This window comes from Lissotriton helveticus, chromosome 1_1, assembly GCF_964261635.1.
Source record: "Lissotriton helveticus chromosome 1_1, aLisHel1.1, whole genome shotgun sequence".
NCBI lineage: Eukaryota > Metazoa > Chordata > Amphibia > Caudata > Salamandridae > Lissotriton > Lissotriton helveticus.
Window position 1 is genome coordinate 1,947,657,452 of NC_136057.1, and position 27,526 is coordinate 1,947,684,977.

Consider the following 27,526-nt stretch of genomic DNA (forward strand, 5'->3'; position numbering starts at 1 on the left):
GAGGTACCATTTTTATCGGGAGACTTAGGGTAATTCAGATTTGTAAATCAACTGTTATTACCTATTGAGTTTTCATGCATTTCTCCCTTCCCAATGAAAGACATTGTGTAAAAAAAAAATCTTTTTGAAAAATGACCAATAATTCTCATGCTAGTATGATTATTCCCAATTTTGAAAATGTGCAAATATATACTGTTTCTAAACTCTATAATTTGTACCCAATTCAGAAATACATAGGTGTCTTTCATACAGATTTTTCCATGTACACAATTTCCAAGAATAAGGGCTCTATACCCAGTAAATAAAATAATACCATTGCAAGTTGCTGCTCAGTTTGTGGATCTGCGTTCGTCGGGTTCTTGGTGAAACTACAAGTCCTATATATCCATACAACCAGGAAGGTCTAACGGATGTAACGGTATATTGTTTTCCAAGACATGTCAAAATTACAAGAAGTTATAGGTGAAAACGTTGAGCCAAAAGGCAGTTTTTTTCAACAAATTTTCAATTATTCCAATATTTAACTGTTAGTTTCTATAAAGAAACCTTCATGGATTTAGACAAATGACCACTTTCTGAATTCAGAATTTTGTCTACTTTTCGAAAATTTATAGCTTTCCAGAATCCATTATTGCTTTCAAACTCATTTCTACCATTAACTGGAAGGAGGTTGAAAGCTCTAAATATAGCAAAAAAAGGCTATGTCCCAGAAAAATGCCAAAACTGTGTGAAAAATGTTGGTTCTCTGACAAAAGACTGTCTTTCCCTAAAAGCTGAGAAAATGGAGATTTCAGCCCCACAAACCCTTTTTTGATAACATTTGCAGGGAAAAAACCAGAGGCTTTCATTTGCAGCCCGTTTTTCGCATTTTTCTGAAAAAAACTAAAATTTCACTGTATTTTGGTTAATTTCTGGGACCCCTCCAAGGGAATCCACAAACCCTGGGCACCTTTAGAATCCACATGGAAGAAAAGGACGCAAATTTGGCGTGGATACCTTATGTGGTCAAAAAGTTACAGGGGCCTAAGCGCGCACTACCCCAAATCGCCAAAAAAAGGCTTAGCACAGGAGGGGAAAAGGCCTAGCAGCAAAGGGGTTAAGAAGCCACATTCAGGGCATAGAGAGACAACTTTAGAAAATGTTATAGACTGGTGTAATTGCAAAAAATTGTATTTACTGCAGGAATTGCCTTCATTGATGAATAACAGAATTTCATGGTTTGTTTTTTCAATTCTAATGATCACGATTTTGATTTTTGGTAAAATTGCACTGTTTTATGAGCTGTGTATCTTTTTGAATGGCATATCTAAAAGTGTAAAAGTATTATATAGAAATGTCAGTGAATAATGCTGAAGTGTATAGCCGGGGATAGTGACAAGTTGCGTTGCCTCCTAGTCTGCTGAAATAAATAGCAGCTCAGAAACTGGTGGCCTGGCAATTCTGTCCTTTTCTAAGTTTACCACGTCCTAAAAGGCCCTCTAGTTGGACGTAACCCCCCCCCCCCCCCATTTTGATAACACATGACAACATTGAGGCATTCCACTCAGTTATGATCCAGGAACTGGTATGTCTAAGAGGACATCAGAATTACAATATAAGAGACAATTTAACCAGGAATCAACAAACTGCTTTACATGAATTGCTTATGGATTCCTCCATAGTTCTAAAACCCTCTGATAAGGGTGAGGACGTCTTCTTAATGGACGCCATGGATCATGAAACTGAAGCAATGGGAAAGTTGCTATGAAAGTATTAGATGGCAAAGATATGAAAATACCATCACTAAATACCATGAGATGCTCAATAACTGGTGGAATGCAGATCTTTTGGACGATGATGAACTCAGATTTCTCAAGAATACCAATCCTTGTGTTTCATTTTCTATACCTTCTACCCAAGGTGCACAAACACGCAACTAAACCACCGGGAGACCAATTTTCTCCTTGAATGGGGAAACTTCTTGAAAATTCTTCTATTTTCTTGGATTACTTCTTGGCACCATATGTCAAGGATCTCAGGTCATGCTGTCAAGACAGCACCAATTTCCTCAAGAGTATCCATGATATTGAATGGCAGAAGGGTTGCCCACTAATAACATTGGACATTTGTTCATTGTATATGTGTATCAACCAGTAGAAGCATGCTTATACTATTTGGAGAGAAGGCTAATTGACTTTTATGACCATACCGAAATGTTGTAACTGATGATGAAATATCTGCCTAATCGAAAATATTTTTTTTGTTTGACAAGGTGTTATATCGCCAGAAATCTAGTACTGCCATGGGCACCTGCATCGCCCCCAGCCTGGTGAACTTGTTCCTAGGCTGATGGGAGAAGCAGGTGGTCTAGACAGATGCCAATGCTGACTTCACTAGCCATATACCGTTATGGTTAAGATTTATTGACAACCTTTTTATCATCTATTTACGGTGTCACTTAGGTCACACTTATACGATCATCCCAAACACACGGTGTTTGAACGGCTTACGTATGCTTACTTGATGCACATGTTGATTATTGATTGCAGCACTCTGCTGTAGAAAACCAAGGGCATGTTATGTTTTATCTAAATTCCACTGTTCATATTTCATGAATTGGTACATAACAGCATGTAGTGGCATGTGTTATTATGGTGCAATATGTCCATCTTATATTGTGGCAATATGCGATAAATTCATCCTCGGTGGGGATATACTGTGGTAGGCAATTAATTATCGCAGAATCTGCTGTCCACGAATCATGCTTTATTATTAGGGCTCCCGGTTTTAATGGTATATATTTTTTTGCCACATCCGTCTGTATTTATCCATATTTATTTTTTGGGCATTTTTTCTGTATTCATCCGCATTTATTTTGCCACAAATAAAAGACCGACGCTACAGCTAGTATTTTTCCACATTTATTTCAGTCCCAAAAAACACATGTGCAACTGCTTGTACACAGACACAAGAGCTGACAGTTTCTCAACTGTGTATTCACCATGGATCGACTGACCATCCAACTATTCATTCATTTCTACAACACTTCAGACATGGCTTCAAACAGTGAATATAATTGCCATGTGATTAATTGAAAGAGGGAAGTTTTGGGGGGGTTAAAGGGTAAAAGCGCTGCTGCATTTGTTTTGTCTGTGTTACTGAAGCTTGCACTGCAACCATCTGGCTATGGCTACCCTTTGCCTTTCGAAAACCTTGTATTGGTTGTGACCATGCATTCCTTTCTTCTGTGGGCAAATTGTCAGACATTAAAAAAGACAATAGTACTGCCGGTAGCAACCAGCGTTCAATGGTGCTTACTATTCACTGATGTAATTTCGAGCTTTTAAGACCCTTTTTGGTGGGACAATATCCCACATGAAGTGTCGGTTCACAGGTGTGTTGCACAACCAATATACCAACAAACAAGGCCTTTGGACTTTTAACGAACAGAACAAAAGCTCTAAAAATATCAACCAGCACCTCCCCTCCCCTCGGAAACATCTGATCATTTGTTCACCCTGGTGAATTAAAGGTCATGGAATTGTCTTTTCTTAATCCTGCTATCTGGTATTTCCATGGCAACACGGCGCTGTGCATTTCCCGAACTCTCGACGCCCAGTGTCTGAGGAAGCATTAATAGCCATGCGCGTTAATAATCAGGTAGTAATGGTGAACAAATCAGGCAGATTGTGGACTGAGCATCATTTTAAGGGCCATCTGAACACAACTATTAAATGTATCATCTTAACTATTAGAAAGCACACCTTGCAGAATATAATGCCCAATCCCTGAGTTGCAGTTATCCTAATCCATCACATCAATGAACGTTAATTGCTGTTCTAAACAAACAAAAAAAATGATATAAACCCCCATGGTGCTGCCGGTACATACGGGGTGGGGGGCCGAAGCCAGAGCCCGAGGCATGAGCAGCACAACAGACAGTGTCAAGAGTGGCATTAAAGGGGTAGTGTCCTGGGTCGCTGTGAGGCCGCCATTAATCTGTCCCCTGATGCCACAGAAGTACACTTACCTTGCGAAATGGCGACGGGCTGGCGCTGAGCTCACTCGAGCGGCAGAGCTCTGGAGATGACAATTTCAAAAGAAGGGCTGGAGCAGCAAGGAAATGAACAGGGGCGTGGCAACTCTGGGACGAAGCACGGCAGCGCGGCAAAATTTACTAGTATATTGCTGTTTCTAAATATAAATACAGACAACAAAAAAATAGTTTTCGTCTATATTTATGTGTAAAAATCAGATGTATGCTTATCATAAAGTGTTTTCGGTTGGGTGGTCTGACACCCATATTGTATTATTTGTACATCCCAGCCAATGATTTCAGCAGTTGTATATCGCAGCATATACACTGAAATGAATTAAGTTCAATATGTTGATCAACGATCAATTGATTTTCTATGTATGCACACAGTATTTGCAGTTACAGGGTGTCTCATTTTTTGGCGAATTTCTGCAGTATATTTCTATGCAACTGTATCTTACTGCGACTGAAACCTATTGGGTATGGTCTTTTCTTTATGTTTATGAACAGCTCCTGTAAGTGCCAATACTACGCTGTTAATTTTCATTTATCCAACATGTTGTTTGTGCTACTAGTTTGATGTTAATCCTATATACAGTTGCACAGTTATTTTAAGGTTGACATGGATATATTATTTCATGTTTGATGACTATAAGCCTCCAATGCAATGCAGGATTTTTTTCATTTCCATTACCATGTAAGCGGCATTTAATGGCGTCCAATACAAGTGTTTGGTAACTCGACAAAGGCCGTTCCAGCCGAAACGCGTTGTTACAGTTCCAATAAACATACCGTTGGTTGAATTGGCGTGCCGCCTCCTTCCTGATTGGGATTTGGAATTTCATTGATATTCGTGGCTTCTTCCACCTCGGATGCCACCAATGAGTCATTGGCAGGTTGACGGTGTAACTGGCGGACTCCTTTGAACTTATATATATATATATATATATAGTGGGAAGAGACCCGAGGAGCCTTAGCATATTAATTGCACCTACATATTAGCATCCCAACCCATACATGCTGCGAGAGTGGGCCCTGAATAATGCTGATTCCTCTAAGTGCATGTCGGCTATTTTAAATAAATAGGCCGACATAGAGAGGGAGGCCATTCTCAAAGAAATTGACACACTCTCTGAACAAAGCATATTGCCAGATCAAGTGAACATCAAGAAATTACAGGGCAAAATGCAAGAGAGGATTAAAAAATGTGAATAGATTATTAAAGATCGTGAAGCAACAAAGTTCAGAAGGGACAAGCTGGACTACCAGAGTGGCAAGACTTTTACTTTCTCCAAACGATTTGAAAATATCAGGCAACAGAAGATGGCCACAGGCCCCAAAAGTAATGTGAATCAGCGGATTGTGGAGTCGAAATCAGATCTCAGTTCAGAGTAAGAAATGGAAAACGATGAGACATGGCAGCCCAGTAGCATTTCCACTGTAGAAGATGAGTTGCGTTGTTTGCGGTGGGACAGAAGTACAAATTCGAGGTCTTTATGTGGACAAAAAAATCCATTACGAGGGGGAGGAAGAGAAAGAGCAAAGCCTGCAGGTCACGGAGAACATGTAGACCAGACGGCAAAGAAAGTCACCAGCAAGAAGAACAGATAATGGACAGCAATATTAGTATCATCAATCTTTCTGATCTAACATTAAATGCTGAAGAATTAAAAACATTTTCCTGAGGTCTTTCTTACTGTGCCCCTAAGGACATGGACTATGTACAAACCTGTATAGATTGTTTTAAATGTGCACGTAAACTAAGATTGGCCAAATATTATGCAACAGACAGGCCTGGTGAACAGCGAGATGTAAGAAACTTGAATGTTCCAACAACATTACAGATTTCCGATTTGGAAATTCTAAGGGACATGGTCAGTTTGGAAAGGGGTGGAGAGTATGAGGGGTTGGATGATGTTTTACTGAGAGAACAGGGTTTTAATGTATACAACAAGCCCACCCACTCCGTATTTCTGCCCATGGTCCCCAAGGATGCAATAGATGTTCTTAATGAGTTGGTCATTCAGGATTTAAAGAAGTTACACACAGATCTCCCTCTGGTATCTAGTATCTAGTTTTCAGAAATGTGTGGTTTTGATAGATTTCCCTAGGTGGCCCTAGGTTTCCCTAGGTGGCCGCCGAGCCCAGGGCCAAAATCTCATGGGACCCCCTTGCAAAACCAGGTTGTTTTGTAATAGGTAATTTTGATGTCGCCTCAATAGGTTGTGTGCCCTTGCCTGTTGCAGGTACTTGACCCACCCACGCGAGTGAGGTACCATTTTTATCGGGAGACTTGGGGAAATGCTGTGTAGAAGGAAATTTGTGGATCCACGCAGATTCCAGAACTTTCCACCACAGAAATGTGAGGAAAATGTGTTTTATTTTTTACAAATGTTGAGGTTTGTCAGGGATTCTGGGTAACAGAACCTGGTGAGAGCCAGACAAGTCATTCCATCCTGGATTCCCCAGGGGGTTTAGTTTTCAAAAATGTATGGGTTTGCTAGGTTTCCCTAGGTGCCGGCAGAGCTAGGATTCAAAATCTACAGCAAGAATAGTGTCAGTTTTAACTGTAAAATGTGGTGTGTCTACGTTGCGTTTTTGGGCGTTTTTTGTTGCCGGCACTAGGCCTACCCACACAAGTGAGGTACCATTTTTCTCAGAAGACTTTGGGGAATGCGGTGCAGGGGGAATTTTGTGGATCAACGCAGATTGCAGAACTTCCCACCACAGAAATGTGAGGATTTTTTTTTTTTTTTTTTACAAAGTTTGAGGTTTGCCAGGGATTCTGGGTAACAGAACCTGGTGAGAGCCAGACAAGTCACCCCATCCTGGATTCTTCTGAGTGTCTAGTTTAAAAAAAATTATAGATTTGCTATGTTCCTTAGGTGTCGGCAGAGCTATGATTTCAAAATCTACAGCTAGAATAGTGTCAGTTTTCACCGTAAAATGTGGTGTGTCCACGTTGCGCTTTTGGCTGTTTCCTGTTGCGAGCACTAGGCCTACCCACACATGTGAGGGACCATTTTTCTTGGAAGACTTTGGGGAATGCGGAGTGGGTGGAATTTGGTGAATCCACACAGATTCCAGAACTTTCCACCACAGAAATGTGAGGAAAATGTTTTTTTTTAACATTTGGAGGTTTGCAAGGGATTCTGGGTAACAGAACCTGGTGAGAGCCAGTCAATTCAGACCATCCTAGATTTCCCTGGGTGCCTAGTTTTAAAAAATGTATAGGTTTGCTTGGTTTCCCTAGATGTCGGCAGAGCTAGGGTTCAAAATCAGCAGCTATGCACTTTGCAAAAAAAGGGTCAGTATTCACTATGAAAATGTGGTGTGTCCTCGTTGCGTTTGTGCAGTTTCCTGTCATGGGCACTAAGCCTACGCACACAAGTGAGGTACCATTTTTCTCCAAAGACTTTGAGGAATTCAGGGCGCGTGAAATTTTGTGGAGCCACGCAGATTCCAGAACTTTTCACCACAAAAATCTGAGAAAAATATATATTTTTTTTTTTTTACAAAGTTTGAGGTTTGAAAGCAATTCTGGGTAACAGAACCTGGTTAGAGACAGACAAGTCACCCCATCCTGGATTCCCCTGGGTGTCTAGTTTTAAAAATTTTATATTATTGCTAGTTTTCCCTAGGTGCTGGCAGAGCTAGGGTTACAAATCTGCAGCTAGGCACTTTGCAAAAAAAAGGGTCAGTTTTCACAGGGAAAATGTGGTGTGTCCATGTTGCGTTTTGGACCGTTTCCTGTCGTGGACACAAGGCCTACCCACACCAGTGAGGTACCATTTTTCTCAGTAGACTTTGGCCAATGCGGGGTGGGTGGAATTTTGTGGATCAACACAGATCCCAAAACTTTCCATCACAGAAATGTGAGGAAAATGTGTTTTTTTTAACTAAGTTTGAGGTTTGCAAGGGATTCTGGGTAACAGAACCGGGTGACAGGCACACAAGTAACCCCATCCAGGATTCCCCTTGGTGTCTCAATGTAATGAAGACAGCGCACCATGCGTTAGATCGTCATTACATTGAAAACCAGGAAAGTGCCTCAGGAGGTTGGGGAAGCTCTTCCCCACCTCCTGAGGCCCCCCCCAAAAAAAGGAAATCCCTCTGCTGTTTACAGCTGAGGGATTTCGTCCCCCTGTCCTCATGATGGAATGGTTCCGTCATGAGCACAGGAGCACTGGTGCTCATGAGCACCGAAGGGGTTAATTTCACAATTATGAAAATTCACTCATAAACTTGGGGAACAGTTTTGAATAGTATTCTATTCAATCATTTTAGCTTGGATACATCATTTCAGAAATAGATCAAATACATGCAAATGAGTTGTGGGCCCTAGCCAAAAGACACTGTCCAGTTTCAATTGTAGCCCGTACCCCAACTGAAAGGGAGCACCAGTAACCTCAGAGTGGGACAAAGATTTTGCATGTGGTTGGCTATCTTCTGCCAAATACAATGGGAGGGAGTGCTAGCCAGATGATGTTCCAGTCTGTAAGATTAACTGAAGCATCTTCATCCATCATTATGCAATGTGTATAAGACCACCCTGACACTGCTGTGGCCGCTAAAAAAAAGATGGTATATTAGACCTTGCAGATCTCATTCAAAACCCCCAACACAGTCATGTTTTAAGAGGCAATCAGCACGAAGCCTGCTCGACACGTCCCTGGACGATGGCCTCCATTCCCAGAAGGCCTCTGGTCAAGATTGTCTCCCTTTTCTATTCTTAACTGCAGGCCATTCTCATTTCATATGCTGGCAGCAGGCTGTCATTTCAGTGGGCAACTGGTTGTCACAAAGAGCAGTAATCACAGACAGAGCATTAGCCATAAACTAGTAGAGGCAAAGAGCATACAACATTTGTTGTGGGCGGGCAATATACATTTTATTTTACAAATACATGTTGATGTCATACAGTCTGTGAAGCTTTGTGACAGCTACAACGTGAGCTCCCACACAAGATGCGTGGCACTACACAGAATGCATAAAAAAATTAATACTCTTTGAGGGAATTGGCAGTATAACACAATTACCAATATAGAAACACAAGTCCACATATACAGAACAGAATTATTATAAACATGATTTTCATCTTTTTATACATCGGATTAAAAGTGTTAAAAAACAAGGCATTTCTGTATGCTATGGATGTAAATGCAGATACTTGTACCAAACACTCCACGCTTCACTTTGAAGCCTTCCTGAAAGTTGATAAATGTAGGGTGTGGGGGATTCTTTCTACTGTCATCCCTTTCACTGACAACACAAAACAATCAACACAATCTGGCAGTAAATAGTTAATAACAGTACAAAAACAATTGACCACTGTCTGTTCAAGAATCTTCATCTGTACCTTTTTTTTTAAACATATCTTTATTAACATTTTATGTTTTTTGTTTCCACAATAATACTGTAAAACATTTGCACCATCACCGTTTCAGTATATGACTCAATCAGTACACTAGGCAGGGTAATATACACTTCAATTATAATCCTGGGTAGGGCGCATCAGCATTGAACCCATATTGGAGCCTGGTGACTACTCATCCTCGAGCGCCACTACCTCGCCACCCCAGTAAATGGCAAGCTGGGCCTCTGCTTAACTCTATTACCTCGCCCTGCCTCAGGGGGCAACCCCAGTTCCGTATCTGGATCGGGCAGTGTCTCCAGCGATTGTACACACAACCAATGAGGCCTAAACACATAATCCAATAGCATGAAAAATTAACCAAAAAGAACAAACATATAATAAGGAACCAAAGAAACTCTGCATGCTAAGAGGGGACAAGAGTGCAATTGTGTTTTTTGGGGGAGTCATGACGTTAATAGTTATGCCCTGTATGCTGTTCCTCACTTGTGTGGCTCGTGGGGGGGTGGAGCGGGAAGGAGGGTGGGGGTAACCACCACTCCACCGGCTCCGGCCCCAAACCCACCGCCCACGGCCACTCAACCTAAGTGTCATCCATCCATTCTCACAGGAAGGTGGGGCCATGCGCCAGCTTAGCCCACCCGTACAAACATGCCTGAATCATTCGCTATCACTCACTGCCTCTCCCTCGGTACTGCGTACCTGTTCCGGGTACTCTCAGTTCACCAGCACTTCTTTACATGAATCTGCCATCGGCTGTCTCCTGATGCCCCTCGCCTCCTCCCAGCCCAAGGCTCTAGCCTCTGCTTCTGCCCAGCTAATAACCTCACTGTTCTAGCTAGTCACCTGCGGTCCCATAGCACATTTCCACACCAGTGCAATCCTCCTCTTAGCCAGGCCCAAGACCAGGTCTATAAACCGATTCTCTAATTTCCGCTTAGGAGGACGTTGGAAGAGCCCCAACAGACAGGCCTCTATGGACAGCCCCAGGTCCCTCCCAAATGCATCCCTAATCTTGGCCAGGACTCCCTCCGAGTACAGACGCACTACAACACAACTCCATGTCCTATGGATGAAGCCAGGATCCACATAAGTGCACCTGAGGCGTCATATATACCAAGTGTATATAGTTAATTGCGTATAATTGAGTCTAGTGTTCTCAATACCTTACCCTATTCACCATTCCTAAATTCCCTTTCAATCGCTCTTTCCCATTTACTCCTAAGACCCGTCTTTGGGCCTGTGGCTGCGGTAACCAATGCTTCATGGTGCCATGGCACTTGGTGCCCTGTCATACCCAATGTATTCAATATGTGCAGCACCGGGTGAGTCGCAGGTTCATCCCGCTCTCCATCCCATAACTGTCCAAAAGTATGAACCAACACTTCATATTGCAGGAACCGGCCGAGGGAGAGGTAGAGGCCATGGGCATCCATGAGGTCTGCAAAAGGGAACAGATAGCCATCCTGGTAACAATCACCCACTGAGTCTAAACCTGCCTCTGTTTACACCAGCAGCTGTCCGCTGTGAACACCGCCAGCGGGTCCCCACGGGGTATCCCGACCACGGGAAGCGGGGAAGTATACCATCGGGCCCCACCCAGCTTACTCATGCAGCGTTTCCATGTGTGTATGGCTGTGAGCTGCAACACTGACTTGTAAGAGACACTAGTTGCGGGTCACAACAATTTGGCCAACAAAAGAGCAGGATCACCATCTGGTTCCATTAGCCACGTCCCCTCCACATTCACACCCTGCATCCACTGCGCTAGCCATTCCAGCTGGGCAGCCAGCATATGCAGTTCGAAATCTGGCACCCCAAGCCTCCTTGCTCCATCGGATGTTGTTAAGTCTGCAGTGAAACCCGGCATCTATCATCTCCCCAGATCAGATCCCTCACCAGAGCATTCAGAAGAATGAACCATCCCCGAGGCATCAGGGTCAGCAAATTAACATAAAAGTACAGCAACCTCGGCAGCATGACCATCTTTAGTAAAGAGACTCTTGCCAAGACAGGTAATTGCAAGGAGCGCCAGAATTGCACGCAAGCCCTAAGAGACCGCAGTGCCCTGTCCAAGTTTCCACTTCTCAGGTCTTCTGGAGAATAAAAGATATGAATCCCCAGATATTTTAATGTAGGGGATGCCACATTGATGTCAGCCAGAAGACAAGCTGGCTGCGGTGTCGGGCCTCCAAAGGAAACAAGTAAGTCTTTCTCTTTTTAACCTTCAAGCTTGTCAGCGCCTCAAAGCGCTCCAGAAGTGTAGGCGCTGTTGCTGTACCAGGTCCTGCCGCCTGCATGTATACCAACAAATCATCAGCAATGCATACAACAAAATCGTATGTATCCGCTCATCTAATGTTATGTCTAGCCCTATACCACCTTGACGAATCGACTCTGCAAGGGGCTCAATCCCCAGTGCAAACAAAAGGGGTGAAGAGGGCACCCCTCTCGAGTCCCCCGCTGTATGCAAAACTGAGAGGATACCGTTTTCCCGATCTTGACCCTTGCAGTTGGTGAAGCATATAACCGTTGAACCCATTTCACCCACCTCTCTCCAAGGCCCAGGCGCATCATAGTCTCAAAGAGATACTCACATCCAACTGTGTCAAAGGTCTTCTCCAAGTCCACTGACAGCATCGCCACCGAGGGCAGGGATCTTAACCGTTCATGAAACAGAACATAATGCAGCTTGCGCAAATATTCGAAGGTGTTACGGGAGGGGATAAAGCTGTTCTGATCTGTATGGATAGTGGAATGCATATGCAGGAGCAACCGGACCGCCAGTATTTTGCTGAGGACCCTGAAATCGAGATTAAGCATTGAGAGTGATCTGTACTCTGTCACTGGAGTGTTAGCCTCCTTAGACTTGGGGAGAGGTATCACCAATGCACTTTGGGTATCCGCATATAGGGTCACCAATCTGTGGGCCAATTGATCAATGTAGGCCACATAAAACTCTACCGGAAGTCCATCCAGACCCGGTGTCTTCCCCTTAGCCATGGCTGTGATAGCTGCACTAACCTCATGTAAAGTCACTGGGCTGCCCAGGTCCTCCTGCTCGTCCAGGGACTTCAATGGCAGTGCCTCCAGAAATTCCCGAATGCCTGAGCGAGGGAGCGGCCAGGGACTGGAATATAATGTCTCGTAAAAGATGCTAAACTGGGGGTTACCAGCATCTTGGTCGTGAATCAACACACTAGCGTCTGTCTGAACCTGTGTAATCTAATTAAACACGCTATGAGTCATCTGGCCTTGCCCTCCCCCCTCTGCACCCTGTGAAGATACTCACGGTAGCTATGGCACCGCAATCTTCCTAACGCCTCGTTGTAGCTGGCGTGAGCCTCCCGCAGGTGCTCAGCAGCAGTGGTCTCCAATCCCTGATCATTGTCCAGTCTTCAAATTTTTCAATACCATATCTAACAATTCTTGCTTAATTTCCCGCTGCGCACTGATTGATTGCCAGAGGCAGTGGCCATGCACCACCACCTTAAATGCCTCCTATTCCACCAAGAGGGAGGATGCGTACCCAGCATTAAATGAGTATTACGTCTCAACAGGGACTTCAAAGAGTCCTGAAAGGGCGCGTCCTCCAACACCTGCGGGTTCAGTCTCCATAACGGAATCGGAGGCCGCTTCCCAATGGGCTGATACATCAGCAACAGGGGACTATGATCTGATAAGGTCCTACCCTGGTACTCTGTGTGTGTGACCGAGGCACTGAAGCTTGGCGTGCACAAGAAGGTGTCCAATCGACTGTAGACTTGATGCATGGGGGAGGAGTATGAGTATTCCTTGTCCGCTGCATGTTGTAGCCTCCAAACATCCTCCAGGCCCCAGTGACTAATACAGTTCCGGCACCCCGCTGCAACCCTGTGTGTCGGAGACCCCAGTAGTGGTGGGTGGGATCTGTCCTCCCCAGTATCCTCCACACAGTTAAAATCACCACCAATGACAGTGAGTCCCACTACGTAATCAGCCAACTGAGTGGAGCGCGAGGCGTGGAACACCAGCTGTTCTACATTTGGCGCATATACACTCCCAATCGTCACCTCCTTCTCAGCCAACCTCCCTGTCACCAGAATATACCTGCCTTCACGGTCTATTTTAGTGCAAGTGTGTTCTAAGGGGACCCCAGGCCTCACCCATATCAATACGCCGCTAGCAAAGGCAGAGTAAGTGGTGGCAAAAATTCAACACCTCTATCTCCTGCGCAGGTTAGCCACCTCACCCCCTGTTAAATGAGTTTCCCGTATGTTCCAGGTAATGAATTTGAATGGAGTATGCATTGGTTAGAATGGTCTCGCATCCCCACACCCACCCCCATCGCACTCCTAATTGGCAGCACTCCAGTCTTCGCACTACCCCCTGCAAGCAGAGAACAAAAACAAATGTCTTGAACAGGACAATGCCCGACCTCAGGACAGTCTAGAACAAGAGGAGGCCCAAAGCTGAAAAATGCTAAGCTAGGACCTAAGGGGAGCATGGCAGTCACCACGGGTGCCCAACATGCACACCAATACTCACCCATGATGTGTCAGCCGTGATAGGCCGGTCCAGCCCACACCCAGGAGCGCACCCGACCTCTTTCACCATCCACTTCAAAGCCTCAAGCAAAGGAAGCAGGTACAGGAGCATAAACAGAGGGAGAGGGGGGAAGAGGCAATACAAGAAAGGAGAAAGGTGCAAGAGAAGCCAAATGGTGGCCTGAAACAGCTTCACACTGTTTAGATAATATCATCAGCTGTGTTCGGAGTCACAACCGGTAACTTAACACTGTCACTGCGGGATGCATCAGAGTCTGATTCATCAGTCCCTTTCTTCGAACCCGTGCCTCCGTACGACAACGAGCACCGACCTTGCATCATAACTGCCACGGCACGTAATGCCTCCGCTTTTTCTTTTTCAGTCTGTGATTGTCTCGGTTTGTTCGAGCTCCCTCACCGCTGATGTTTCCGCAACCTCTTCCCGGGCTCCCTGGCCGCAGGCTGAGCCACCTTCGAAAGTGTCCTGGGGCGACCTTCCGTCTTCTAGGCTTACAGCCACTCCCAAGTGGCCTTAGGGTCCTCATAAAAGTGGGTCTTTCCGTCCAGCACCATTCACAGTCGGGCCGGGAACATCAAGGAGTACTGGATCTCTTTTGTCGCGCAATGCCCTTTTGACCTCAAGGAAGGAGGTGCAGCCTCTCTGAACCTCCAATATGTAGTAGGGGAACAAGGACACACTGCTCTTGTTTACCACGTATGGTCCCTCCATTTACGCTTTCTGCAATAGCACATCCCTGTCCTTGAAATGGAGCAGTCAAGCCACCACAGGGTGTGGGGGCCTCCCAGGGGCCGGTGGCCTGGCCGGAACACAGTGCGCCCTCTCCAAGGTGTAGAACTGTGACAGGCCCTCCGGCGCAACAACCTCGGGGAGCCATCCCTCCAGGTTACTGGATTATGTCGATACCTTCCACCCCTTCTGTCAAACCCAGGATTTTCACATTATTCTTTTGGTTCAACCCTTCTGCATCCTCAGGTTGTCTCTCCAGAACAGCAACCCGTTTAGACAATTCCCCCATCTGATTAGACAAGGCCTGGTGTGCCTGGGTACTGACCGGCAGGGAGGATTAGGTATGCTTGATCCAAGTTCGCCAGCTTTGCATGCTCCGCCCTCAATAGACCAACACCCACTGACAGTCTTGGTGCAGCGTTGCCTTAGTATCAGCAATGGCTGCAAGTATTTTATCCAGTTGCTGTTGTATGGGGACGTCCGAGGGTTCACCTTCCGACTCCTTGTGCACCTGGCCCGGTGTCATATCCTCCTAGTCTTGGGGAGGCACGGTCTGTTTTCCTCTAGGCTTCCCCATCGGCAGCAGGGTGGAATATCCAATGAAGGATCTGGTGCGCCCCTCTGTAGGCGGTTGGGGGCAGCTGCCAGAATGCCAGCCACCCACCACCTCAGTGCAAAGACACAAAGTTCCTACAGCGTGGCTGCCTTGTCCCTGCACCCTGAACCGCGCTGAAGCACCTCACCCCATGGAGAGTGCCCCCAAAACTACTAGCTCACTGCTCTCATGACTTATTCCTTTGTCTTCCCTCATATTATCCAGAACAAGCCCACAGGACCCGGTCCCACAAGGTTTGTTTCAATCCAGTGCCAGAGACAACGAGGCCCCACAGTGCTACTGCGCCCCTGCCACGACACCCCACCAGGGTCACAATCCAGAGAAATAGCCAGGCACTACACCCAGTTCCAAAAATTCGGATTACTTCGCAGTCCCCAGCCCAGACACAGTTCCCCACCAGGCGAAGAGCACTCAAACAACATGTGCGTCAATCGGCTACCGGCTGTGGGCCCCTCAGATTCCAGGGCCATCAACAATCACTCAGCCCTCACCAGATTCCCAAAACGGGCCAATGCTGTTGTAGACTCACTCCACTACGAGGAGCCAACCACTGCAGGGGGCCTCCAGTTACAGCCAAGCACTCTCGTGTTCAGTCCCAGGCCCTGTGGTGGCGCAGCACTCTACAGCCCAGCAAGCACAGTGCCAATGCGCTTCGTGGCTGCACCCTGAGTTTCAGGCCACCAACAGCACACCACAGTCATCAGTCCATCACCTGCAGGGCGCACCCACAGTTGCACCCCATCCAGGTCTGCCAACACCCATCGCAGGCAGAGAGCCTCCAGGTTGCTGCTCACCTCCAGGGCACTGCTACCGGACCTGCCTCTCAAACGATGCCCCGCTCCACACCCCCAGTTGTGCAATACCCGGGGGGAGGAGTCTAGCCACAGCCCCGCACTTCAAGTGAGCACTCTCCACTGCTCCGCTTGGCTACAACAGCAGCCCAACGCCTGCAGGGCCTTGCTTCCACCAGACATTAACGATGCAGCGCACCACTCCGGGAACCAGGTCTGGGCAATCCTACATCTGCGCTGCCGCTCAGTGCCAGCCCCCAGCAGGGCCACAAGACTCTGGTGCCACTCCTTTCCCCGGGGACCGCCAGTCATACACGTCCCCGGCTCCAGGCTCCAACCACAGGTCCACTCCTTTGTTGTGACTGCAAGGGTGTCTCAGGCATTACAGCAAACAAATGATGGACGGGATGCTGATAATATAAGCATTCTCCCCCAGTCAAAAGATCTGGGTTAAATCCATTGTTCTTTTGCCCACTATGCCACCCCAGTGTGGACCCAGTCAAAAGCAAATCATTCTTGACCCTGTGCCCCATGGGAACAGTCCAGACCGAACTGCCTGGCCAGGTGCTCCCTGGACCGGAAACAAGCATCCTGGGACCGGTTTCAGGGCATGTCACTCTTCTTCAGCCAGGCTAGCTTGAATCCAGTGGCAGAGTGAGCAAGGGACCCACATCTGGGCATACCCATCCCACTTAGGGCGAAAAGTGTTACAGCAAACAAATGATGGATGGACTGCTGACAATGCAAACATTCTCATCCAATCAAAAGATCTGGGTTAAACCCATCGTTCTTTTGCCCACTATGCCACCCCTGTTTTGACCCTGCCATATGCAAATCAGTCTTGACCCTGTGCCCCATGGGAAAAGTACAGACCGAACTGCCTCAGGCCGCCAGGCCGCCATTTTGCCGCGGCCTCATCAGCTGAGCACACAGCCCCGGGTCTGATCCTCCTCCACTCTCCCGGCAGTGCAACCAGGGTACAATTAACTTCAGCCAGTCAGGCACACGGCAGCACGCCCCCGGGCTGGCGGACACCACAATAAAAAGAAGAAACGGCACGGCTGGCGTGGAGCTCTCAGCTCACGCGTCCGCCATCATTGGCTATCAAGCCACGCCCCCTTCATCTGTACCTTTAATGGACCTATTTCCGTAAACATAAGGTGAAATGCATAAATGTAAAAAGTCAGCCAAGCATACATCTGCTGAGTGTAGTGACAGAGCACACACCCTCTAGCTCTTCGCAATGTTGTGATTTTCTGCCTGATATTAGCACGCGGGAATGCTAAACCTACGTGCTAATTTGGCAGTAGAAATAAAAAGAAACTATCTTTCATGTGTGGATTCCCTGCTATGCCCTGTAGCCATGCATGTCTAGGTGCTTGGGTATAGGCAGGAATCCCGGGGAAAGCACATACATCTGCAGCACAACTGGTGCGATCAGCCCTTGCACCAATCAATGGCCTGAGCCTCACAAAGCTCCTCAACCTGGAAGTATTACCATCAAAGCCTGCTGCTGCAGCCTGCATTTATTGGGGATCCATGTTTTGCCACACGCACCAGGGCAAGCTCGCCCCCTCGCTCACTCCACTGTATCTGGTCCGCTGGATCTGACCACACTGCTCAGCTTTCATTAGCAGAAAAAGAAAACGCACAGACAAAAATATTTGCAATGCTATAGGCATTGCAAACGAGCGGCCTCATTGTCCCTGCTGCCTCGAAAGTGAAAGCGGGAATGGCCGCTCAATGAAAACAAAGCACGTCATTGTGCTTGAGATAGAAGAAACTTAATAAAGAAAATAGAACAGGTCCGGTGTAACAACCAAATAAAGGGGCCAGTAGCCATGGGAAGAATTGAATGACGAAATGGCCGTACTAAGGAGGGACTAACAAGCCTCATAATGTATCAAAAGACAGAATTTAGGGAGGACAAAGGCACAAGCCAACGAAAAAGATGGGGGGAGAGTGGCCGGAGCTTTCACTTCATACTGAATACTGCATGCCTCGCAAAGCGAGCAGAGCATGCGCGCTGCCGCTATAGGCTCGACCTAAAAACAATGGTGACCCGCCACAGTGGAGATGTATTGGAAAGACATTCTGCATTTCCTTATAACTGGTCCTTAATTTATTCCGGGGGGTTACAGGCCAGGGCACCATCACTTATTTTGAGAGCCAGTTTTTTTTTAACATCAGACTTTGATCCAAAGCTGCAAAGAGAGAAAGGCAGAAAAGAGAGAAACTGAGGAAGAGTAAGATAAGAAAACTATGATACTCAGAAAAGCTTGGATGAAAAAAGGAACCTGAAAGGCTGGGACAAAGATACATTATAGGCAGGTATTGAGACGGGGATACACGTGGGTGGAAGACGTCCACCCACTATTTTCACAGGGTGATCGCCATCCACCCTGCCAAGAAGTTGTGCCCTACTGAATAATGTGCTGAATTCGTCCCGGTGTAATTTACAAACACCTGGACACTTTTAGCAGAGCCTGAACATTGTCTGCATTCTATCTGCAACAAGCAAAAACGTGCAGGCTGGAACGGGGCTTTCTTATTTTAGACTCCTGCTGAGCCCATAACAAAGGCCAGTTCTGAGGGGTCACCAGGCCTCCTTTAATGAGTCTCTTGGCTGGGAGCAGTCAGGAGCCTCACACCTGATGCAAATGAAGCGGAGGGGAAACAAAGGTTAGCACTCCACACCTACTTAAGAGAGGCAGCTTTTCACTTTGTTTTCACTTTATCCAGTCCCTGTTTAGGGGATATGCATGCACTGTAAGCCTCTTGTGTTGGTCTTTCCCAGTAAACACAGCAAATTGCATTTACATAGAGCTTACAACACCTGAAGAGGTGTTGAAATAATTTAAGTGCCACTATTTTTCTTGTATAGTTCTATGTAGTATTGCCAAAGCTTTGGGTGAGACCACCACCTCTTATTGCATTGTGGGGAGCAGCCGGGACCCCCATGTGAATAGTGCAAGTGGTATGGACAGGCATACGCCAGAAGAATGTGCAAGTGATAATAAAAACCCGGGGCTCCAGGCGTGGTCTCAGTTGGCTGACCACCACTTCAATAACGACTCTGTGTGATAATTTAAGCGCCCAGTTTGAAATTGGGGACACTTACCTGCCAGCAACCGCCACTGAGTCTTTCGGCATCTTGCCACCACTGCCACCATTCCCTGGACCACAATACCCGGCAGCACCAGCAGCGCGCACGGCGTGCACGCCGCCTCCGCGTCCAGCATGCGCCAGAAGGCGCTTATAAGGCACACAGAGCTTCCACGACGCGGGACACACGCGGGCAGCGCCGGGCGAAGCCCGGGCCAAGGGCGGGCCTCTCTGTGCCCCTCTGTGCACATCTGTGCCCGTCCGGGACCGTCAGAGGCTGGGCTGGGCCACCCCTCTGATGCCATCATTAATCAGCTGGTTCCTGCAGTGATGAGTGGGGCTTTATACTCATCTTATGTCCGGGGAAAATAACATCATGGGCAAACGAAACCCCACTCCTGCATTGCGTAATACCACGTCTATTGATACCAACCTGGAGAGGGCGATGAACATAGTCAGCACTGAGATTGAATTAACTGAAAGGCGCCAGTCCCCGGGCTTAACAAAACCTCATTCTGCCTTACAAAATGAGAGCACCGATGTAAGTGATCCCCAACTAGTGATACATAGTGAGGCTGATCATGGCCCACAGCCATTAATTGGAGAAAACACACTGGATGCTGAGAGGGCTGAGGAAACTGGACAAATAGGGGCAACAGTAGACCCTGTATCGGGGGGCTGCCCAATTGACATTTTAGTATCGGCAATTACAGACATATCCCCGAATGTGGAGCAAAAAGGAAAAGGAAGACAGCCAAACCGGGTTGCTCCAAATGGAAACAACGTCCACGCTTGACCTCCCAACGCACCCCGCTAAATACATGGATTCAAGGCCCCAAAGCCCCAGCGGACTTATCACCCAGCAGCAACCAGACTGACTCAGTTTTAATGGAAATTTTAAATAATTCTGCACATACTCAGACGGAATCTAACCAGATTCTCTTTTCTAACTTTACACTGGAGGGACACTGCTATTGACATTATTATAGACACATTGTATGACCGAGATAAAATGCTTGTTGATAAAAATTTCGCAAACCTATGGAAGCGCTTAGACTGTTTGGAATCCTTAACCACCAGGTTAAACTAACCCAGCAAGGAATCCAAACAGCCATCCCAACAGGGTAGTTTCCACAAAAAATCAGCTCAGAGTGAGCAACAATTGTCCATAACTTCTAAGCAGCCCCCTGCCTTTTGTGATACTAATAGTAAAACCAGAGATCCTACCCTCCCAAAACCACGCCTTGATTCTGTTAACACCCAAAATATAACTCCTACAGTTTTATCATATCATATTACTCAAACTGGTGTCCACGCAGTCTCCACAGCTTGCAACCGCGCTGTTGGCATTAATATCAGTGGGTATGCCGAGTCGAAAAAGGAAGTTTTAAGTCTACCCCCGGCGGCTTGTCCGTATGTCCTGATTCTCACGGGGTTTCCCCATTAGAGAAGAGTAAATCTGAGTACTGGGATCAATTACGGAACAAAAGTGTGGATTGGTTGGCTAAACACAAAGTTATGACATAATGATATTTTAATGGTACGAAGGGTTGGTTGGGTTGGATCGGCAGAAAAAAATATCCGGGGCGATTGTATCGTTATTAATTTCCATCAACCAACCTTTGTTAGATCAGATTAACTGCCCCCTACCCACAAATATCTGGGCTTTACCCCTTGGCTTCTTTTATAGGCCACTACCTGAGTAGCAACCACTATTCAGCCCTGTATACCCGTTTGTAAATAGGTTCTCTGCCCTTTCCGATCTCGATACCCTTGATTGACCTTCATTTAAATCTCAATCGATTGAACTAGCCCCTCCGGCGCCTATGGAGATTATCCCAGTAAATAACACTCTTGAGGTTGAAACTATCCCTGCAAACGACCTTTCAAAGCCACATGGCTCACTATTACATGTGTTGAGCTGGAATGTGGCCGGATTGGCCTCTAAGTAAATATCGATGAATGGGTCAATATGGTAAATAAACATGACATTCTTATGTTCCAGGAGAATTGGGCAACCAAAGAGTTATACCTTGAAGGATATGAATGTTTTAATATTATTTCACCCCACCCTAAGCAAGGCAGACCCTCAGGTGGTCTATCAATATGGGTCAGCATCGCATTGGGTGGCAGTATAAAACCAATTCCCACCAATAATGCCAACTTTCAAGCTTTGATATATACACGGGGGTTTCGATTTGCTTTATTAATTTTTATAACAATGATTTTGTATCCATGCCTAATGTGAATTTTGTTAACCTTTTTAACTTTATCTCAACTATGTTTAATTATTTGGGAAAACAAAGACTGGTAGGGATATGTTTGGGGGGCGATTTTAACGCGAAGATTGCAGGGGGAAATACTCTGACCCCCACCCAATATATTTCAGTCAACCCATGCAAAAGGGAGTATGAATTAATAGATCATCTATCAAACAGCAGTCTTTTAAATCCACCTTTGGGGACCACAATCCAATTTTAGTCTCATTCAGGGCTGCCCTTAGACCAGACCCTAGAAAAGAGCCAGGGGCCGACAACCTCGAATCTTCCACAGATAACTAAAGAGTTAAATGGAAAGGCATGGACTGCCTCAGGGTGTTCCAAAAGATGGTAAAAACCTATCCATCACTTTGTGAGACTAGTCTCACACTGGATAATCCTAACCCAGAGGTATTTTCTGCTTTTGTCCTACTATTTGCAGGCATTAAAAAACTGATTTCGAGACCTGTAGTTGCATTTAATGCCGACCCTAGGTGGTTTAATAGCACCTGCTCTAGGGCAAACAGAGAACTCAGAGCCGCCCTATCAACCTCCCCCAGGGACTCCGACCTTATTAGATCACTAAGGTATATTTATAAAAGAACAGTAAAGCAGAGGCAAGATGTGATTTAAAAAAAGCACTGGAGTGATCTGACCTGTGCTGCAAAGATTAATAATACAAATGGTTTTTGGACAGCAGCCAAGTCACTGAGATTGTTGGGCAATACACTCACCCCGTTAAGCTGCAATATAACGAGTGAAGTGTGGTTAGCCCACTTTTCAAAAATATATGCTGCCACACCTCAGTGCGAAGATACCCCTGATAACCTCGCTGCTGCTCGAATCCAAATATTTTTATCGGAAGTTAAGGATGCAATTAACCAAAGTCTGGGCAATAAAGCCCCGGGTCCGGACGGGCTTCCAATGGACCTTATAAAATCTGGGCCAGAATTTTGGGCCCATTTGCTACTCAATGTTTTTAATAATTTGACAACAACTAAAATCCCCAATACATGGTCTACATCTGTAATTGTTCCCATTTTCAAAAAGGGAGATAGATCCAACCCGAGTTGTTATAGACCAATCTCTCTAATTGACAACACACTCAAGATATTGGGGCGGGTCTTATTTAACAAAATCAGAACTTGGGCTGAGGAGGAAAACATATTAAATAGATGTCAGCTGGGTTTCCAAAGTCATCTTGGAACGGTGGAACAGTGTCTCAATCTTAATTTAATCATAGAAAAATATACCATTGCACGACACTGTCCCCTTTACCTAGCATTTATGGATCTCACCTCCGCATTCGATTTTGTTAACAGATCTTGGCTCTGGCAATGCCTCTTATACTACGGGCTGGACGGACATCGTGCATTTTTTAGCATATTTACAGAGGGATTTAAGGGCTCGGGTGAGAATAGGCACGGACGGGGCAGTTTCAGGGGACATAGTGGTCGGAACAGGGGTCAGACAAGGTTGCGTTTTAGCCCCAATTTTGTTCATTTTATATGTTAATGAGTTACATAATGTGTTGTCTGGCCTAACCACAGATGTCCCAATAATCAACGGTAACAAACTGCCTGCCCTATTATATGCAGACGATGCTGTTTTAATGGGACGCACACCCAACGCTCTGCGTACACTAGTAGGGGTTTCGTTGTTTTTATGAACGGCCTGAATCTTTGCACGAATTTTAAGAAATCTTTTTTAATGTCCTGTGGCCCTAAAAAATGCCCTATTAATGTCATTACTTCGGGCTCAGATACTCTGTTACGCCCTCGCACTTTTCCGTACTTGGGTTTACAATTCTCAGATAATGGATCCTTGGTATCCCATTTGGAATATGGTCTAACCAAATTTTTAAAAGCAGTTAATTCGATTTTTAAATCTTCCTCAACCGAAAAGAATTGAGGTAGTACTGTCCCTACTTAAAATTTAGAGGACACAATGTGTACCAATCATGACTTACAGGGCTGAAATTTGGGGTTTTATAAAGTTGAAAAGCACCCAGGTCGAAGAAAATAGATTTTGCAGGAGAATTTTGGGGTTACCAATCTCATCATCTACTTTTGCCTGCCATAATGAGTTAAAATGATCTTACTTAGAGGATTATATTAGGTCCCGCCCTGCCATGTTTTGGCTGAAGGTTTGGCAAAACCCGGCAGCCTCATTAACAAGGGAGATCATAGTCGATTGTTTTAAATGCAACAAGGTAGGAGACATACCGTGGCTCGCAGAAGTACAGGCAAATTAGATGCAATTGATAAAAAGACTGTCCGTGTAGCCTTATATAAATATTATGGGTACATAAGATAGGCACAGGAGCAGACTAAAGTATCTGTGGCACATTACATATCAATGACAGAAGAAGGTGGATCCTCCTCTTGTCTGCCAGCTAGTTATCTCTTATGAGATATCACTCGTTGGTAGCGAAGCATGCTTTCTCGCCTTAGATCTGGTTCAATAAAATACTTGTTGTGCTTCCCCATAGGTAATCAACCTAACATTGAGGAATTGGTTTGCCCTTTTGCAACCTGTTCTTCTGCACTTTTTATCAAAAGTACAGTATGCAGCTATTGATTCCATTTTTCAGGGCTAATGGAATAATGGATTTTAAGGTTGCATATAAAACTATTCTTCAGCTCAATGGTGAGGATTTAACATTTCGAGTTTGCTCTTTCCTAAAAATGGATATCCGCTCACGTTCTTCCATGAATTCTTGAATGTTGGGCTAGGATGCACTATGTGCACTTTCTGATTTTATATTTAAATAGGGAAATATGTGTTACGAGTGATATCCGAACGTATAGAGTATTATGCATGGAACTTAATAAGTTGGTCCTATCTTGCTGCTATTTTCTTAGTCCTGTTTGCACTTTGCACATTGGCACTTTCTCGCGCGATGCTGCTATTTGTAATATTGGTAATAACCATGTGATGATTTATTAAGCCGTTTTATACGGTTTAATTTTTTATGTATGTTTTAAAAGAAGCGGAAGGTTTTTTTAATGAGACTTAATAATCTGTCCATTCCATTCCTGCTGCTATTTTCTGAAACATTTGCACCTTGCACTTGAAGCGGCTATTGAACATATGTGCGACAATTTTGCGATGTTTCACTGAATTGTCCTATATTTGGTTCTGTTTTTTAAACTTTTTAAATTTAGATTATGGATCAATGCAAATGCTCATGATTAATTATGCGAGAAATGTTTGTGCTTTTATGGATAGTGCATATCCGAATAAAGATCAATGAAACTGAAACTGATAATTTAAGCACACGAGGTAGGCCGTACCCGCCAACATTACACCCTACTCATACCAATACAGGGTGTCAGAGCGCTTTACATCAACACATGGATATCATATATATAATTTATTAACAATGGGCTTCTATCTTCTATATCGTAGTTTTTCTTAATTTTTAATTGTTTTGTTGATAAGTGAAAAAACAGGCTCTTCTCTAAAGATGTTCAGAGAGAAGCACTTCGTGTTTTTAAAATACCCCTCACAGACTATGAATCCCATAGTGTCATGCTTCATCATAGGGGTCTTCCCATCCCCCTACGGGGCGGGGCGTGCTGCGACCTAAGACTACATGGGAGACTACATGGGAGCACTTTTTTGTTATAAAAAGACTATGTGTGTGGTAAATTTTGTGAGAGTGATAGGGAAAGTAAGGATGCTAAAAAAGTTAAACATTTCCTGGCTAGTAGAAAAAATACACTTTATTCAGTTCCCTAGCTGGAAACTTTAACAAGGGGAAAGAGATAAGTGGGGATAATTCTTACTCCCTACTTGGTCGACATGTTTCAAACGCAGTCCCCACTGCGTTTCTCATCAGGACCTTAATACGATCCCTACTACACTCTACATGATTGAGGTGGTTATATAGTATACCTAATATCGCACGGAAACTGACCGCAAAAATTGGCTTGCCAGTACTGACCACAAAATTGTGCTGGTCAGTATTTAGTAACTCGGGTTAAATAGCCCCTCAAAAAATACCAAATTGGTACCTGTGGAGGAAGAAAGGAAAGAGACAAAAAACACATAAATATACAACCTAATGGTTGTGTTCTGTTTAGCACCTCATCATAGTGTGGATACCTTCCGTAACATCTTAATCAAAAAGCTATTTTCTTAGTGATATATTTTCTTAGTGATATATTTTTCTTTGTCTTGGCTGTAAATACCGCCATTTTATATTTAAGGAGCACTCTTCTTAGTTGAACAGACTGTAACACGAACATCAAACTCATTTTAAAAGCACATCAAAAAATTGTCTCCTCATGTACAAGAGTTTCCACCCTAAACATTTTAGGGATAACCTTCCCTACGGACAATGTTTGCTCCTCTGAAGAAACTGCACAGAAATAGCAGATTTCAAAACACAGTCCCATCAACTGAAAGAAAAACATCAGATGCGACAGTACCCCACAAGAATAGTGGAAAAAGCATACAAAAGAGCACGTAACAACTGCAGGGAGAGTCTGCTAGAACCAACTATCCCAAAACAGAAGAAAAGCGTCCGTTTTGCATAACAACCTATAACACCGGATCTAATGAAGTAATAAAGATTGTAAACAAACATTGGAAAATTCTTAACAGTGGTGGACTGCAACTTCCAAAACCTATATTTTCCCACCGTAAAGGCAAAAGTATTAGAGACATGGTGGTGCGCACGAGACCAAGAAAGGCCACAACACACAATCTATCTACTGCGATGAACAATGTGCAAGGCCATCATCCCTGCGGAAAATGCGAGGTCTGCCCCCTGCCAGCCAAGAGCAAAGAAATCATATTCCAAAATGGAAGTTCATGGGAGCAGAGGAAGTTTACCACATGTAACTCCACCAGTGTGGTATATTTAATCAGATGCCCGTGCCTTTTGGAGTATATTGGCATGACCACCCGAGCAGTCAAATTGAGAATAGGCCAGCACAAAAGTAACATAAAATGCAAAAGAAGTACAACCAACATGTTGGCAAGCTTCCTGGAAAAAGGACACAATCCCAGTGATATTTATTGGAAAGTGATAGAGCAAGTGGCTAGCGAAAAGAACCTTTTTGAAAAGGAACAACCATGGGTACACCGACTCAGGACAAATGAGAAGGGTCTCAATGACGAGATTCCATGGAGTCAGCTGTAAGTATGCGGGGCAATGTCCAAGCTTTGCATATACAATCGTCAAGTTCTATACCACAACAACTGAAACGAACATCTGGTCTCAGGACCAATCCATGTGCCGGAAATGTTCACACCTATGTCTGCCTGGTTCTTATCAAATGAATATGCATAATGATCGGATGACAAAGAAAGATCTTATGGCCTAAACGCATTTACAGGTACGCCACCAAACAATAACCACAGAAGAAATAAAGTTTGCCAGAAAATCAAATGTTGTGCAAGGCCTATTTTTTAATAAGTGCAGTGCACAAATAACCTTTGGAATAAGTTGAAAAAATAATAAAAAACTACTATGACTCCAAGAATAAAGATGCATCATATGCTTGGTTCCACCCACAAACTGATCATGAGCACAAATCTGCCAAAAAAATCCATGCTAGGGAGCCCTTCACAACGGAAAATCAGCATAGAAAAGACTTTGTAAATGTGCAAAAGACCTCTTACTTGCACAAAATAACTTCTGCATTTTTAAACCAAAAATATATAAACGCTATCGGTTTTGTGTGGAGAAGGTAAGCGCTCAATTTCGAACCACCAGAGAGGTGTGTACAAAAGAGTAAAAGAGCGACAGTGTAAGAAAAGCAGCAATACAGACATATAGGACGAGGTCCTCTGCTGCGATAACAATTGCATGTGTCAAAGTACAAAAACATCGAAGAGCTGCGCAAAAACGAGCAGCTATGGTGAAATGCTGCACGAGGTGCAATGATAACAATCTTCTTCTTTCTTTTTTTATAAAAAACATGCAAAACGAATCGGTTTTGGATTTCTTTGTATAACGACAGGAAGTGAGTTAGATAGGCACAAACAATGATCCCATCGGGAGCGGCCATTTTTGTTTCCGGTCTATTTGATAGGCTGAGATTGTTAACTGCAGGCAAAGACCTAGAAGACCAGTCAATC

The 27,526-nt window shown here is 44.9% G+C and overlaps 1 protein-coding gene across 3 annotated transcripts in view; it reads right to left on the bottom strand.

Annotated features, from left to right (window-relative positions):
• LOC144755181 (coagulation factor XIII B chain-like) overlaps positions 1–27,526 on the bottom strand; it is a 1,011,791-nt gene that overhangs the window by 951,285 nt on the left and 32,980 nt on the right. The window contains exon 1 of one of the 3 annotated variants that reach the window (XM_078643857.1): positions 11,987–12,044. The exons of the other annotated variants lie outside the window; for them this stretch is intronic. Within the exon in view, the coding sequence (XP_078499983.1) occupies positions 11,987–12,029 (43 nt within the window). The 5' untranslated portion in view covers positions 12,030–12,044. Of the gene's footprint in view, positions 1–11,986; positions 12,045–27,526 lie in introns of those variants that run through there. 3 annotated transcript variants of the gene reach the window in all.